Source organism: Carcharodon carcharias, chromosome 17, assembly GCF_017639515.1.
Source record: "Carcharodon carcharias isolate sCarCar2 chromosome 17, sCarCar2.pri, whole genome shotgun sequence".
In the NCBI taxonomy this organism is placed as follows: domain Eukaryota; kingdom Metazoa; phylum Chordata; class Chondrichthyes; order Lamniformes; family Lamnidae; genus Carcharodon; species Carcharodon carcharias.
Window position 1 is genome coordinate 16,300,463 of NC_054483.1, and position 18,213 is coordinate 16,318,675.

Below are 18,213 nucleotides of genomic sequence, written 5' to 3' on the forward strand. Positions count from 1 at the left end.
ATCAACTTCTTGAGGAGAAGAGGAGAAAATCAGTGAGAAAAAAATTGATGTTTTCTCTCAAAATCCAGCACCCTGACATTGTAGAGACAAAGCCAATGATTAGATGATCCATTCCACATTCTTAGCTCCTTTTCTATGATCATTGGCCCCTATAAGCCTAATTTCTGATTAGCTCTGTCCAAAAGCATTCCCCAGAAAAGGACCATTACTAGTGAGTTTAAAACTGGATCTCCATTATTAAGAAACTTTGATTCTGAAAGAATTATAGATATAAACATGCTTTAAATGAAGAATTTTCAAATATTTCTGAAATTCTACAGTGGGAGTTGAATATCCTTTTGCATGCCAGAGATAAGTCATCTATATGTATTCAGTGAGGTGAAAGATTTGGAATTTAGCTCCTTGCCAAAGAATGTCTTGTTTTTTAATTCACCTGTTCAAGTAATTTCCTTGTCCTCACCCCAACCCCCAGGAGCAGTGCCAGACATTATAGAAGGGATTATAATCGATTATTTTAATATAACACAATGATACTTCTGGGTAATTAAACTACATCGCAATCTCTTTATATTTCATAGCTACTATTATGGTCAGTGCCAATGAACAGCCTCTCTTGTGTGCCCAAGCTCCAACCTTCATTACGTTGTTATCAACACTTAGCAAAGCTCCTACACAAATTCAGTCTATTCCAGTTCATCTCAAACGTGGAATGCAGTACTTTCTATGGTCTTTCTTTCCTTCTATAAACTTGCCATCACCTAATTATTAACTTCAGTTCCATCCCCCACATTTCAACTCTGGTGGCACATATACTTTGGACTGTTCCCCTTCACCTCAGCCTCTTAATACAAAAATTTTGGCAATAACTCCAGCGGTGGTGCCATCTTCCGAACACCAAATGTCTGGTGATGGTAAGAAGGTGTGTATTGAACCTCAAGCAACCTCTTATTCTGGTTAAATTTGATTTTAAATTCTCCTGGTCTTTCCTTCTACTCCTCCTTTGTAATTGTAAGTTTCAACATCAGCGGATTACGTATCCACTGAACACTCTTCACTGACTTAATGAAGTTGGGTGTATAATAAGTAGTCAGGCAATCAGGTTTATGCTCCTGTTAAAGTTGAAAGTTCCACACAATAAATAAAAGCATTTGTTATTTGTGCTTTCTGTTTCCACAGAATACTAATTTGTCAAGCAAACCTTGGTACGCAAGCAAGTGTGATCGGAAGACAGCAGAAGCTGTGTTACATGAAAATGGCAAGGTGGGCAGCAGATTTTTGTGACACTGGGGTTCTGTTTGTAGCACAAACAGTAACACAAACATAAAAATCCACAAACAGGACTGTCCCAGCAGACCGATCGTGTCAGCTTGCTCCTGCCCCACGGAACTCATTTCTCGCTATCTTGACTCCCTTCTCTCTCCCCTTGTCCAGTCCCTTCCCACCTACATCCGTGATTCCTCTGACACCTTACGTCACATCAACAATTTCCAGTTCCCTGGCCCCAACCGTCTCCTCTTCACCATGGACGTCCAATCCCTCTACACCTCCATCCCCTACCAGGATGGTCTGGTGGCTCTGTTCTGATGTGCCACTTTCAAAAACAGTTCCTCTGACATGTCTCCTTCTTCCTTAACCAAAGTTTTCCACCCATGGTGGTTGACAGGGCCCTCAACCGTGTCAGGCCCATCTCCTGCGCATCCACCCTCACACCTTCTCCTCCCTCCCAGAAACATGATAGGGTCCCCCTTATCCTCACTTATCACCCCACCAGCCTCCACATTCAAAGGATCATCCTCTGCCATTTCCGCCAACTCCAGCATGATGCCACCACCAAACACATCTTCCCTTCACCCCCCCACCCCGGCAGCATTCCGTAGGGATCATTCCCTCCGGGGCACCCTGGTCCACTCCTCCATCACCCCCTACTCCTCAACCCCCTCCCACGGCACCTTCTCATGCAACCGCAGGAGATGTAACACCTGCCCCTTCACTTGCTCTCTCCTCACCATCCAAGGGCCCAAATCCTCCTTTCAAGTGAAGCAGCATTTCACTTGCACTTCCCTCAATTTAGTCTACTGCATTCGCTGCTCCCAATGTGGTTTCCTCTACATTGGAGAGACCAAACGCAGACTGGGTGACCGTTATGCAGCACACCTTCGGTCTGTCCGTAAGCATTACCCAGACCTCCCTGTCGCTTGCCATTTCAACACACCACCCTGCTCTCTAGCCCACATGTCTGTCCTTGGCTTGCTGCATTGTTCCAGCGAAGCTCAACACAAACTGGAGGAACAGCACCTCATCTTCTGACTAGGCACTTTACAGCCTTCCGGACTGAATATTGAATTCAACAATTTTAGATCATGAACTCTCTCCTCCATCCCCACCCCCTCCGTTTCTTCCCTCTCCTTTTTATTTTTCCAATAATTTATATAGATTTTTCTTTTCCCACCTATTTCCATTATTTTTAAATGTATTTCCACCCATTGTTTATCTCTACCTTTTAGCCCTTTTAGTATTCCTTCACCCCACTCCACCCCTATCTGTATCTTGTTTGTTCTGCTTTCTACCCTTAATTAGCACATTCCTTTAGATAATATCACCACCTTCAACACCTCTTTGTCCTTTTGTCTGTGACATCTTTTGGTTATCTCCACTTATTTCTGGCTTCTTGTCCCAACAACACCACCACCCCGCCCCCCCACCCCCACCCCCCCAAAACCAGCTTATATTTCACCCCTTTCCTATTTTTACTTAGTTCTGTTGAAGGGTCATGAGGACTCGAAACGTCAACTGTGCTCTTCTCTGCCGATGCTGCCAGACCTGCTGAGTTTTTCCAGGTATTCCTGTTTCTGCTTTTGTTTTGGATTTCCAGCATCCGCAGTTCTTTGTTTTTATCTCTGTTTGTAGCTTTCTGCTTCAAAATCTCCTATTCTCTTGTGGGGAATGTTTCCCTTCATGGGCAATCTAGAACTAGGAAGCGCAGTTTAAAAATAAGGGGTCTTCCATTTAACACAGGTGAGGAGGAATTTCTTCTCTCAGAGAGTTGTTCGTGTTTGGAATTCCCTTCCCCAGAAAGCAGTGGAGGCAGGGTCATTGAATATATTCAAGGCTGAGTTGGACAGAGTTTTGATGGACCAGGGAGCTGAGGGCTATGGGGGAGCAGGAAGGAAAGTGGAGTTAAGGCCACAATCAGATCAGCCCTTGATGAATGCAGGCTTGAGGGGCCAAATGGCCTGCTCCTGCTTCTATTTCTTGTAATCTTATTCTTCTGATCTTATTCAGGCTGGGTCTGCACATTTTAAAAATTTGAACTCTGCCGCAGAATGCCAAAACTTCTCATTCTTCACACAGTAAGTCTGGGCCAAAACAGCATCATGGTTTGTTTCTCTCATTGAACCTGCTTCTGACTTCCAAATGATGATTTTAACCTTTGATAGATTATGTCCTCAATCTTACTTAAAAGTCTTTGGCACATAATCTTGGTCTTGAGCCTTCCTTTCAACGTGCTTAAGTTAAGATGGATTCACACCGCTTCTGAATGAAACTCATTAAACTTTAAACTGTGAAACGTTAAATCTTTGAGTCTTTCATTCCTTCCTGCAACCTACAAGTCTTTAAAACAAATTCAGCATCATTCTCGATTTGTCCTCATCTTCCTGACTACTCTTTTCAGATTTGGTCATGACCTGCACTCTTGAGTCTGAGGCTTTCACCTGGCTTTCTCAATTGAGATGGAAATTAACTGAGGAAAGTAAATGTGCACGTTGAAATGAATAATGTGTGACTTTTTTCTAAACTTTAGGATGGGGCTTTCCTCGTGAGGCCAAGTTCAGGATGTGACAGGAACCAGCCTTACACACTGGCCATATTGTACAGGGGAAAAGTTTACAATATTCCCATTCGCTTTATTGAAGGCAACAACCAGTATGCCCTCGGCAAGGAGAAGGCAGGAGAGATGGTAGGTAGAGGCTTATCAGCGTGTGTTATGGCACAGCGGATGGTAAATGCTGAGCTGCTCAAATCCTAGAGGGAAATTTGAAACAACTGCCACAGCTGTTTTGCAATTTGTGCTTTTATTTCGAGATGTGTGCCTTGAATTCAGGAGTAATAGGTCCACCAAGTCTTAGAGGTTTTTTTTACAAAGCTAAATTAAATATCTATTAATGAAATAAAAGATTTTAAACACATACACAGGTCTACAAATTACTACTATGATAACTCCTAGCTCCCCTAATTAATCTGATTACCAGTTACACCCCCGTTAAGGTAACAGTAAAAACAAAATAGATTTTAACAGACCCAGGCAAAGCACACAATACCCTAGACAGGGATGTTCACAGTGAATTCTCTTAGCTTCAGTTCTTATAGGAAGCAGCTTGATACATAGAGGGGCTGGAGGCTTTTCACACTTGTTAGGTCTTAGAATGTCTTCTCCTTACACATATATGCATCTCTTTTATGCATGTTTCTCCCTTTTCAATGTAAATCTAATTGTTCCAATATGTCTTTGGACTTTACCTTTCTAATAATAAAAATCTTTCATAGTACCAATTTTATCAGTAAGCTTTGGGAAAAATAAACACACTGTTTGGCTTCTTCTGGCTTAGTGTAAGGTTTCACCCTCTCTTTTGAAATTCAAACCACACTGGTTTATCTAAAAATGCAAATGTTCCTTTATACCTCACATTCTAAAACTGTTTACTTATTTAGCATTTCAAACCTAGCTTCTCTTCTGATACATCAAAGCCTTCAGACCAGCTGTCTTTAATTTAATTAAGTCCCACACACAAACACACACACAGACTATACAGACCCCACTATTCCTACTTTATAATAAATCCCAACATTATTAAAATTATTATATTTTCATGATACTCCCCTGCTTATTGAAAAATGAACTGTCATAATTTAAAAAGATGGTTTCATTTTCTTAACACATCTTACATGATCTCCTATACTTATTACTGTATCACATTACCAGATGCATGCATTTACGTAACAATATAGATACAAATCCTTCTTACCAACAGAAATCATTCCTGTCCAGTGTGCAGGTTTTAAATATCAATTTTCCCTTTAAGCTTCAAACTCTTGACAATGTAACTACAATCAGATTTTCTCGTTCAGGCACATGTGTAATCTATAGATTAAATGGTCGCAGTAATGAACTCCATCTGAATAGCCATGAACTTTTGTCTCAAAATTTGTCCAGAAACTTCAAAGAATTGTGGTCTGTCCGTATAAACAATTGCTTTGGATGAATTGTTTGCCACGTAAATCTCAAAATGCTGCAATGCTAATACCAGACCCAAAGTCTCCTTTTCAATCGTCGAATATCTTCTCTGTTATTCATTCAACTTCCGTGAAAAATACCAGTATCAATTCCAGTGTCATCTTGTTTTAACAGTACGGCTCCAATGCCTATATCGCTTGGTCAATGGCCAACTTAAATTGCTTGGCATTTTTGGGTACTGCCAAAACTGGTGATGTAGTCAATACAATTTTCAGACTGCCAAATGCCTTCTGACACTCCATTCTGTCCATTAAACTTCTTGCTGTTTTTTAATAATTCAGTCAATGGAGCAACTACGCTGCTAAAATTTGGTACAAATTACCAATCAATCTGACTCATGCCCAGAAATCTCAAAACCTCTCGTTTCGTGGTGGGCATGGTGAAATCCACGATAGCCTTGACTTTCACATCTCTCAGAGCCACCTGACCATGTCCAATGGTATGGCCTAGATAAGTAACTTGTGCTTTTACAAGTTCACTTTTAGCCAAGTTCACCACCAAATTAGCTTCTTGGAATTGAGAAAACAATCCTTCAGATGCTGTAAATGCTCCTCCCATGTTTGACTGAAAACTATAACAGTACAGTTGCTCAGTCTTGCAATTACTTTATTTGTCAGACTTTAAAGTGATGTAGGTGCACTTTTCATACCAAATTGCACATCTTTAAACTGATATTGTCCATCTGGCATTACAAAAGCTGATATCTCCTTTGCTCTCTCCGATAACGGTACTTGTTAATATCCTCTTAGTAAGTCAATCCTTGTGATAAATTTAGATTGTCCTACTTTCTCAATGCAATCTTCCAACTATGGTATAGGACACGAATCCACTTTTGTTACTGTGTTCACCTTTCAATGGTCCACACACAGCCTTTGTGTTCCATCCAGTTTCGGTACCAGCACAATAGGTGAACTCCAGTTACTGCAACTAGAGTCAGTGATATCATTTTGAAACATTAAGTCAATTTCTTTCTGTACTTGTGATAACTTTGCCAGATTTAATCTTTAAGGATGTTGCCTTATCAAAGGTGAAACTGCTACACACACATCGTGTATAACTAAATCTGTCCTCCCCAGCTCTTTCCCACAAATTGTGTGACTGCAATAGCTTCTCAAAATCACTTTGACACTTGTCTGGAAGGTAACTCAATATTACATATAAATTTTCTACCATCACTAACAACTCCTTTTGGTCCTCTTCCCTGTCAAAGTACTTTTTAAGCATATTTACATGACACACCCTCTGCTTCTTTCTTCTATCTGGAGTATTTATTAAATAATTTACTTCACTCAATTTCTTTTGAACTCTTTTGAATCACTAAACCTTTCCTTTAATGAGTTACCTAGTACTGGTAACAGAACTAGCACTTTTTCCCTAGCAACAAAACTACAAGCTGTAGCTTTCCTGTCTGCTTTCACTTTCATCACTTATTGACATATCTTTAAATATTCCCTAGCTAACTCACATGCTCTGTCCAATCTTTCTCTGAAGTTTGACACATAATCCAGGAGAGTAGTTTCCTTTGACCCACCAATTTCTCATGAATCAATTTCAGTGGTCCTCTTACTTCATGACCATAAGCTAGTTCAAAAGGACTAAAACTGGTCAATGCATTAGGAGCGTCTCTAATAGCAAATAACAAGAATGGAATTCCCCCAACCCAATCCTGTGGATAATCCTGACTATACACCTTCATCATAGTTTTTAAAGTTTGATGCCATCTTTCCAAAGCCCCTTCTGACTCAGGATGGTAAGCTGCTGACTTGCTGACTTAAACTGTTTTATCTCCAAGCTGTTCATTACTTTCTTAAATTCCTGTGACATGAAATTTGAACCCTGATCTGATTGTATTTCTTTAGGTAAACCATATCTTGTAAAAAATATAGTCAACTCTTCCACAATCTCTTTGTTGTAATATTTCTCAAAGGTATCGTTTCAGGAAACCTGGTAGATACATCCCTTATTGTCAGTAAGTACTGATTTCCACTTTTAGTCTTAGGGAGGGTCCTACTCAATCAATCATGACCCTAGTAAAAGGTTCCTCAAATGCTGGAATTGGAATTAAAGGTGCCGGCTTAATCACTGTTTACTTAATCACTATCACCTGACATGTGTGACATGTTCTACAGAATTTGACTACACCTCTATGCAATCCAGGCCAATAAAAATGATAAAGCTGCAATTTTCCCAGTAAAACATTACCCTTAAGGTAATAACATTCTGGAATACATACTGCCTGTTTCTGAGTAAGCCTTCTGATATAACTGTCTTATTTGCATATTCTTTTTCTGTAACTCCATCAACTACCTCGAGTTAAACAACTCAGCTGCATTCCCTATTCTTGCTTCTTAAACAATCTTATCATACACAGTGCCAGCGAATTGGACTTTCACACCTTCTTTCTGCCTTGTAACTTCCTGTTCTTCTTGTTTCAACCTGTGAGCTTGTGATCTCTCAGTAACATTTCTGTTGAAGATACTTCTACAGGCTGCTCAACTACCATAGGCATGACCCACATTTGTGACCCATGATATATCACTACATAAAATACATTGAACCCCTGAAATGGGCAAATTTTCCACTATAACAACTACCTCATCTGTTTTCCACTTACTCTTTAAACTTACCTTCTACAATGTAATAGATTTTGCATCTCTATAAACCCCACTTAATATCACCTGTTCCTGCAATACTCCCTCTGAACAACAAATGTCACTATCTTACAACATTAAATATTGACTAGCTCCTGTGTCTCTTAAAATTTTAACATCTTTACCTACTCCACCCTGTACACATGGAAAGATTTCCCCTTCACATACAAAATCTTTAAACATTAGGATGCTCCTCAGAACACCCTTGGGTAAATTTGAATACATTCTGATTTCTTTACCTACCACTGATTCCTGCTTTACCTGTACACAAACCATTGTTTTTTTTTTCCATGCCTGAATCTCAGAACCTCAGAACCTCTGAACTCAGAACTTCAGTTCTGCTGAAGGGTCATGAGGACTCGAAACATCAACTCTTTTCTTCTCCGCCTATGCTGCCAGACCTGCTGAGTTTTTCCAGGTAATTCTGTTTTTGTTTTGGATTTCCAGCATCCGCAGTTTTTTGTTTTTATCTCAGAACCCATAGTACTTTTACTTCCAGAACTTTTCTGCACCCCAATAATCTCAACAGATTTTTCCTGCAATTTCCAACACACTGACTTTGTGTGTGCAACTTTATTACAATGAAAACAACTCAATTTTCAAGTGTCACCTCTACCCTCAGCACCTTTTTTATTCTGAGAAAAAAATTCCTGTGAAGTTCCACCTACTCCTCTTCCCTTGATACATACCTTCTTTTCAACTTCCCGCTTTCTAGCCTTCACTGATTTAAAAGGGTGACAAGAAAAGGTTTAGCTCTATGAACTAACTCATAATCATCAGCTATCTCTGCTATTTGTCTTACCGTTTCAACCCTCTGTTCCTCCACTTGAGTTCTCACTACCGAAGGAATTGAATCTTTAAATTCTTCCAAAAGAATTACTTCTCTAAGAGCTGCATATGCCATCCCTATCTTTAATGCCCGTATCCACTAGTCAAAATTATTTTTTTTACTCTCTCAAACTCAATATAAGTTTGCCCAGGCTATTTTCTCATATTCATAAATTTCTGCCTGTCTGTCTCAGGAACCAACTCATATGCACTCAAAATAGCCTTTTTTTTAACCACACCATAGTTCACTGACATTTCTTCTGACCGTGAAGCATAAACTTCATGTACTCTACCCACCAACCTGGATTGTAACAACAATGTCCAGTTTTCCTGTGGCAATCTCATCTGTTTAGCTATCTTCTCAAATGAAATAAAGAATGCTTCAACATCTCTTTCTTCAAACTTTGGAAGAGTTTGTACAAATTTAGACATCGCCCCACTGGGTGCTGATCTGGAAATAAGTCCTTCCGCGCCTTCTGGTGTTTCTTTTTTAACTGCCAGCAGTTTAAGCTGGAATTCTCTGTCTCTCTCCCTCTCTTTTTCTCTTTCCTGCCTTTCTAACCTCACCATTTCTAACTCCCATTGAAATGCCCTTTCTCTTTCCTTTTCATTTGCTGCTGACTCTCATTCCAATGTTTTCATTTGTAACTGAATTTGAGCCAGTTCCAACGAATCACCCCTTGGAGAATTCGGTGTCTTGGGTAGTCCTTCCAGTTTTAAATGCTGTACTATACCTCCAATTATACCTGATTTCCTAACCCCTGCAGGTAATCCTAATTGTAACTTATCTGCCAATTCCATTAACTTAGCATTATTTACCTTTTGTAAACCAACCACAGTTATAACTTCAACTCCCAAACAAGTCTTAGCAATTGCCAAAGCCATATTGCAGTCTCACGGCTTTAAAAAAAAGCTCACACCAACTCATGAATTCTCGTGCTCATAACTTTAAGATTCACCAACTCCAAATCAATCAAGGAATTTCAAATATATCCCACAAAGAGACCCCAATGTGGTTACGGCACAGCGGATGGTAAATGCTGAGCTGCTCAAATCCCAGAGGGAAATTTGAAACAACTGTTTTGCAATCTGTATTTTTATTTTGAGATGTGTGCCTTGAACTCAGAAGTAACAAGACTTAGAGGTTTTTACAGAACTAACTTAAACATTTATTAATAAAAGAAAAGATTTTAAACACATACACAGAACTATGTGATAACTCCTAGCTCCCCTAATTAATCTGACTCCCAGTTACACCCCAGTTAAGGCAACAATAAAAACAAAATAGATTTTAACAGGCCCAGGCAAAGCCTAGAGAGGGGTATTCACAGTGAATTCTCTTAGTTTAGGTTCCGATAGACAGTAGCTTGATACATAGAGGCTGGAGGCCTTTCATACTTGTTAGATCTTAGAATTCCTTCTCCTTACACATAACCTCATTTCCCCTATACATGTTTCTTCTTTTTTAATGTAAATCCAATCGTTCCATTTTTGTCTTTGGACTTTGTAACATTTCAGCCTCTCTTTTGAAATTCAAACTTCTCTGGATTATCTAAAAATGCAAATGTTCCTTTACACCTCACATTCGAAAACATCAGCCATGTTTACTTATTTTGCATTTCAAACCTAGCTTCTCTCTTGATACATTAAAGCCTTCAGACCAACTGTCTTTAATTCAATTAAGTCCCACACACACACACTCACATACACATGTACAGAGTATCCAGACCCCACTATTCCTACTTTACAATAAATCCCAATAACCTTATGAAAATTATTATATTTTCATGACAGCATGTCTCTTCATATACTCTCCACTGGTGCTGAAAGCAGGCACATCACCTACAAATATTTTCAGTCCTGTGTTTCTACATAAATGGGTAATCAGCAATGCTGGGATTGCCATTAGTTTGTTTGCATTAATGTTCGGTGCGCTAGAAGCATAAAAATTCTGCACAGGAGTCTATTCACTTCATCCTGTCTGTATGGTAGCCTTAAAATATTATTCCCATTTTTCTCAGTATTGCTGGCTGTATTCCCACACCAATAGTAATGTGTGAAGCAGACATTTATGCAAGAAAAACCAGGCAGAACATTTCACCCAAAACATAATTGAGTTCTGGAAAAGTTTACTGAAAAGGACAGTATAAATGAGTTCACGAGACAGTTAATTGTGTTTTACAAAAAAGGGAATGAGAAATATGCTCATCACACGGAAAGACTGATGGACCTAGTTGCCTTTCCTTGTTCCTAAGAACACTTATATTTTTATAATCTGTCAGAATCAGAGCTTTTAATGACAGGTCTCACTGTTTGATTCTGTTCTTTATGTTCCTTTGCTCTAACATGGTTTTTTCCAACTCTACACCCACCCTTTTTTGTTTCTGGTTCAGTGGTTTAACAGTGTTCAAGGAATGATCAGTTATTATCAACAGAATATATTGATCCTGATTGACCAGCAGAACAACATTAAAGACTCAATTTTGTTGCTTTACCCTGTCCGATTGTGAGCGATTAGTAACCTTGAAATTCGGGAACGCCAGTGCAATGCTGCAGGGACAAGGAATGGATCACAGAGCTTCCAACAATCAATACCACTATAGGAGAATGCCATAACCAAGTTTCTGGAATTATGGCATTTGAATTAAAGTAATAATTGTATGGTATGTTCTTCACAGATCTGTTAGCCACTTGAAAATAAAATCTCAGTTCATCTTTCTACACTGTTTCTTTATGCATAAGTTTGACAATAATATCAGCCAGAGCTTAACCGAATCATCATACGATATTCTTATATCTTCTGTCTGCACCAGGGGCTGACTGAATCGTGATTAAGAGAGGCGACCCTCGATAGTTTTCCCATCCACAAGCCAGGGCTGCTGAGTCTAACTGTCGTGCTCCTACCCCATGAGATCAGCTAACTCAGCAGAGTTGGGACTGTATCTTAGCTATTGATTAACTTGACTAGTTGTGTCATCAGGGGTCCTCCAAATCTCAAGGCTGACATAACCCTCAAACATTGTTTGCAAAAAATATTTGTACAGCCTGACAGGTGAATGCAGATCACCTAGCTTGTGAGGCTATACCATTAACTTGAAGTCACTGTTACAAATCAGGGGGAAGGGGCCTTTCCTCGTACTTTTTTTTGCACATCGAAGATCAACATTGTCATCAGAGTTTCTGGAGCTGTCTCTTTTCCAAGACTCTCTCATTTTAGTTTAATATTCATCAGTAGCTCAGCCCGATAGCTGCCAGTCAGTCAACTTGTGGCATTATTGGAAATTGCAAAAAAAAAACTACATTGAATGCTGGATATTAATAGGAAGCTGGATAGCAAATTGTGTATTTAAAAAAACTGGTGCAATGAGCTCAGTTTAGTGTGCTCCCTCAAGGGGTACTTGTTGATTAGATTTGTATCTACTCAGGCCCAGAATACCCCAAGCCAACATGGCTTCTTCCGTGATGATCAGGAGAGCAGTACTTCAGCCACAACTTACATTATGCTATCTCTCTAGGTGCAGCCAGCCCCAGGTGAAGGGCCAACAGGAAGGAGGATGGGTTCTGTGCTTATTGTGTCAGCTGCTCTAAGGAGAGACAAAGCACTTGGGTCTTGAGTAGATGGTATTTGCTCCTTTTAAAGTGTCAGCTGTGGCTCAGTGGGTTGCAAGGCTCATCTCTGTCATCATAAGTTTGTGGGTTCAATTCTCATTCTGGAGAATTCAATATAAAATCCAGGCTAGCATGTCAACATAGTACTGACGGAGTGTTGAACTGTTCCGAATTGATATCTTTCATGTGGGACATGAAACTGAGGTTTCATCTGCCTGTTCAGATGGACCGGAAGGATCTCATGGTACACCTCAAAGGAGAGCAAAGGAGTTCTCCCTCCTGTCCCAGTTAATATTTATCCCTCAACCAACATCACTGAAAAAAATATGAACAGATATTGCTATTTGTAGGATCTTGTTATGTGCAAATTGAGTGCTGCATTTCCTACATGAGAATGCTGACTACTTTTGAGAATAATTAAATGTCTGTAAAATGCTTTGGGACATCCTGAGGTGAAAGGCCAGAAAAAGTAAGTCATTCATTCTTTGCAACGATTACTATCAGTTACAAAAACATTGTGGGTGGGTCTGATATTCCTGTTGGTTTTTAGTGTTACTGGTGAAATCAAAGTTCCTGCCACCTCTTTTGTTCCCCTGTATATATCTCTCCTATTTTTGGTTTCTCCTCTCCAAATGTATTTAAAAAATAAAAGTTTAATTACCTCTGAGGACAGGCTATTTTTGTTTTAATTTTCCTTACGTCGTTACTATGGTGCTTTTCAAATGGCAATGTGCAGTTTTGAGCCATGTCGATCAACAAAAGCTGGAATTTTCCAGCCCCATTGGCTTTGGGGAATAGCAGGCGGGGAAAGGGGGAACAATATGGTGAGAAAGCCAAAAGTCAGTTTCACGCCAGTGTGAAAGCACAGCGGGATCATCCAATAGTGTCTGCCATGGTGGAACACCAATCCTGCTGGAGGCCGGAGTGAACCTACTTTTCATCCCACTAATGGGATGCAAAGTAAGGCTCGACTGGAATTGTCAGCCCCACACCGGATTTACTGTTATGCTGGCAGGAAAACACGCCAGTCCAGAACACATCTGGACAAGCGCGACGGGCAGAAGTCAGGAATCGCCCAGATGGCGGACATCCGAGGAGCCCTATCTCTACTGGACCCTGGAGCAACACTTGCATCATATGCTGGGCTCTCACGGACGTGGCTCCACCCCGATGCAGCAGATGGAAGGTGCAGGTCTCCATTGATGCCTCGGGTCTGCTTAAGAACATCAGTCTTAGCGGGCTGCTTCGGATGATCAGTGAGCGAGGGGGAGATGAGGGTCCAGCCGCAAGTGGGAGAGAAAAGTGTACTGGTTGTGGGGTGGGAGAGGAAAGTCCAGCTGAGACTGGCAGAGGAAGGTGTGCCAGTGGTGAGGTTGGGAGAGGGGGGAATGAAGGTGGCAGGGGGTGGGTGAGTTTGGAAGGGGAGGACAAAGGTGTCAGGAAGGGTGAGGTTGGGAGAAGAGGGATCAAGGTGTCAGGGGGGATTAGGTTGGGAGGTGGGAGGAGGGAGTAAGGGTGGAGGAGAGAGTAAGGATGGGGGAAGGAGTCCATGGGGAGGAGGGAGTAAGTGGGTTGTGGGGAGAACGTCCAGGTGAATGTGCAATGGAAGGGTCTGTGAACTCAATGACTGTCTCCTGGGGAGCGAACTGAGGGTGGGCATGGTAGGACCGAATGGTGAGTGTGAGAGGGGGCAGAGGGAGCCGGAAGGGTGGGAGGGTGGGAGTGCATCAGTAGTGGTAGAAGGGACTCTGAGTGGAGACTCTGAGGCAGACACAGGGGAGCTGGGAGGAGGAGGTCGAGGGAGTCAATGTGGATGGAGGTGGGATTCTCAGGAAACGTGCACGTTCACCAGGACATCCTGGAAAAAAAAGGGTTCGGGTTGGTAGGTAATGGTGGGGAGGTGGAAGATGATGCCGAGTGGTCAACAGTGATGGAGGAAAAGGCATGGGTGACTGTGGGAGGGGAAAGGATGGGGTAGCTGAAAACAAACCTTACAATAACCATGCTTCTGAAATCAAAAGTGAGAGAGGCCTCGTGTTGGGCGGGCACAGATACTGCATGGGAGCACGGTCAGTGGGTGGGCGGAGATGCAGGTCAGCTCAGATGGACAGCTGAAAGAGAACCCCAGCAGGCAGCATTGAAAGTGCTCGGGACATTGGGATGAGTGTGATGGAGGAAGGATCTGCGTGCATGGGAGAGTGTTTGCTCGAGGCTCTGAAAGGCCCTGCCACACACACACTTCTCCCTCCAGAATCACTGTGGTCCAGATACCTGCAAATGAACTCCTAGAGGAGTGGGGTAGGGGTGCAGTGGGAGGACTCATGAAAGACAGCATTACATATTATTTAGTGAAAATGAATACAGTTTCAGATTATGAGGTGACAAAATGTGTTCACCCGTTCAATGAATGGTGCTCAGAATTTCTTAACTTTTCTAGGCCTACCACTCCTTCTAGGTGCTGCCCTGACATCCACAGCAGGGGTGGAGACAGCCTGTGCAATGGTTGGCCCTGTTGCTTCTGATGACTTCAGCGTGCGTCCTCGGGAGAGCTGAGGCCCTGAAGGGCCCGGCTTGCTTTGGCTGTCCTCCTGTGGCACAGCTGCTCCCTCTGTGGTGACAAAGAATGGGGTTGAGGAGTTCACAGGCAAAGTGGACTTGGAGGGAATGGACAGCCACTGGAGATTCCTGAGTGGATGATCCAGGGTTGTCAAGCTGCCACTCCTCCTCCCTTTGGATGCTTGAGGGCTCCGGTCTTACTCTTTGAGGGGAAGGAGCACTTGGAGCGATGTTGAGGTACGCTGTCTGCCCCCTTGCATTGCCACTGTGGGAACTCACCCATGGCTTCCACGATGGAATGCAGGTCTGTGCACATCTCTGTGTTCTGATAGACCAGGGTCTCTATAGCATCCACCACCCTTCCCATGGCGACCTCCATACGCACACATGTGCGCACCACCTCATCAGAGTTTAGGTGGATGCACTCCAACTCACGTGCTACTCTATTGAGATCTTCCAACACCTCTGCATGATGTTCCCCCGCTTCCTGCTGACTCTCCACGATGAGCTGGAAGGCTGAATCCAGAGGCTTGTCATCTGACTCGGACCTCACAGATGCCTCTTCCCTAGCAGTCCTCCAAGTGCAGGGGAGATTGGCTGAACCTGCTTCCTCCTGCTGCGGACATGTCTCCATGCGGTGACCACCAGATTGTGAATCCAATCCAATCCAATTCCTCTCTAGATCTAGGTGCCACCGAGGTGTTTGTCTCTGCACTGGTGGAGGGTGTAGGTAAGCACTGTGATGGGTCTTCCAGGCTGCTTATTTCCAGCTGTTCAATGGAGGAGGTGTGCTCATGGCTGGAGGTGAGGACCTGGATGGAGCTGAGTGACTGGTTGTCTGAGGACGTTGGTCGTTTGGCAGAGCTACCCGTGAACCAAAGTAGAGATGATAAGCTCATTGCAGCAGAGTCAAAAGCATGAGTGAACACTCACATTGGCATTGAGAGAGGGACGCTGTGGTGCAAGATCCTCACACGGGTGTTCGCCATCAACCTCGCCATCGCCGCGAGCATGGTTCACGTCCTCACCAGTCAGCGCAATTGCACACTCCTCAGTAAGTGAGGGGCCTAATGTGGGCCACTCCACTCCCAGTCTGCGACCTCTCCTTGCTGTTGTGAGCCAGTTTCCCCTGCATGAAAACAGATAGAGACAGTGTGAGTATTACGCGGAATGTTTGTGTGGTGAGCGGAGTCATGGGCAGGATGAAGATGTGAGCTCCAGAGGATATGAGCCTGATGGAAATCTGAGAGTTAGTGCTGTTGTCCTTTGACGTATGAGATCCCTGTGGATGATGGGTTTGGGAGTGTGTGAGTTGAGAGTGGTGAGGTGGTTGACTTACCCTAGCAGAACGGATGACAGCATTTATTCTCTTCCTGCACTCGGATGGCTGACCTCCTCAGTGTTTCGGTGTCACTGACTGCTGCTGCCACAGGCTGGATTGGTGACTCAGGTGGACCTCCTGCGGCTAGAGCAGGGGTAGAGGTCATTGTGATGGCCTTCCACTGAGTCCAGCTGGCGCCCCAGAGAGGCGACAGTAAATTTGGAAGCTGCCATCTTCTTTAATTTTGGGGCTGTCACCTGGAGCAGTCCTGATCTGGAGACATGAAGTAGGCATGTAATCTGATGCACTTTGAATATGGCGCCCAGAGTGAGGAAGAGCTGAGGTCAAAGCGAGGCATGCAAATCTGCCAGGGGAGGCATCTGCAGCCTGTAAAGGAGGAAAACATAATACAGAGGTGGGTGTTTGAAAATTTCTTGAGGAGGGGTATCCTCTGTACATGACTGTACGCACACAGTCTCGAGATGGGGAGGGGTGAGGTCCACAGTGGGCATTGGGTCATCTACAACTATGGGTTCAGGCGGGAGGGTTGGAATATCGACCACAATGACTATGGGATCCAGGATTATCGGGGGAGGCTGGAGAATAACAGAAGGCATCTCTACCTCCACACCATGCGGTTCCAGGAAGATTGGAGGGACTGTAACAGTCATGGAGAGAGGGTCAAAGCTGGTCTCATAGTTGAATCTGAGCACCTCCATCTTGACAAGTCAAAGTTATGACACAGTCAGAAATTGAAACTGGAAAAGACTTTGGATGGGAGGAGTTGGAGTCAGTATGGGAGGAGCCTAGAGCTGCACTCTGGGGCCCATTTTATGGGGCTACCTCAACCTGTTTGCACTCAAACTATTGAAATGGAGTCAGAGATGAGATAAAAGTGGAAGATCTCCTTGAAAAGGTTCCATTGGAGCCATTTCCTTTTTTCAGCGCTTTAAAGAGAGACTGCAGGAGTCACTGGCTTCATCTATTTTTTCAGATGAAATTACATTGTTTTATGATTTTAACCATTGTGAGATTTGAACTCTTGATCTTAGGGTTACAAACCCAGTACCATAACCACTTGGCTATTTAGGCCAAGCTTAGTCACTGGCTTCATGATGCAGTCACTCCATTTGAGATTCAACAGCGAGGTATGTGAGAATATCTAGGGAGCACAGCTGCTGCATATTTGCCAGATCATCTATGAAAACCTCTAATGTGCTTCATCCTATTGGCATGGATCTTGGGCCAAAAGGCATTCATCATTGCTGAAGTGCAAGTTATGATTTATTAGCATACATGATGATAATAGATTGCAGGAGTTCCTTTGGGAAAGTCATACATTTCATGATGTTCCCAAAGCCCTCACAATCTCTGTGGGATTGAGATGTAAAGTGTCAGGGTTGTCATCATGGGCATCTAGACATGTAAGTGTGTGCCTTGGCTGCAAGAAGCTGTTAGCACAGACGCAGCTCTGGGGCATGACATTATCTTTCTGTGTATGAGTGGGAGGCCCACTATATTTGCCCTGTATTCATTAATCTCTTGCATATATCATTCCCCCAGGGAGATTGAAGAATTGAGCCTGTGGTCAATGCTGCCATATTTTTGGCTATAATCTCACTGAGGAGGAGGAAAAGGGCGCGGCATTGCCTAGCCCAGCTTCGAGAGGAGGCCTGGCCTGAGATCCATGATTCAGGGGAGCCCCAGCATCAACCAGAGGATCAGGAGGTTAGACCCATTCCAAGGAGCTGCCTTGCATGTCTATGGATCTACCGCAGAAGACTCTGCTGTCTTGGGATGCTGCGCTCGTCTGCGCTTGTCAAGAGAGCTGGTGGGTTATATCTGCCACATTATGTGGGAGGATCTAATGCCCCGTGGAGTGGGAGGACACCCCCTGCCAGTGGCCCTCCCCTTCTTTTGCATGCAGATCGTTCCAGGGATCCAGAAGGGACCTA

The 18,213-nt window shown here is 43.0% G+C and overlaps 1 protein-coding gene across 1 annotated transcript in view; it reads left to right on the plus strand.

Moving 5' to 3' along the window:
- The window catches only part of LOC121290074 (B-cell linker protein-like), a 54,701-nt gene extending 42,982 nt beyond the window's left edge, over nucleotides 1-11,719 (plus strand). The window contains exons 12-14 of the mRNA XM_041210229.1: nucleotides 1,177-1,260; nucleotides 3,803-3,958; nucleotides 11,166-11,719. Coding sequence (XP_041066163.1) covers nucleotides 1,177-1,260; nucleotides 3,803-3,958; nucleotides 11,166-11,282 — 357 coding nt within the window. The 3' untranslated portion in view covers nucleotides 11,283-11,719. The remainder of the gene's footprint in view (nucleotides 1-1,176; nucleotides 1,261-3,802; nucleotides 3,959-11,165) is intronic.
- Nucleotides 11,720-18,213: the final 6,494 nt, after the last annotated feature.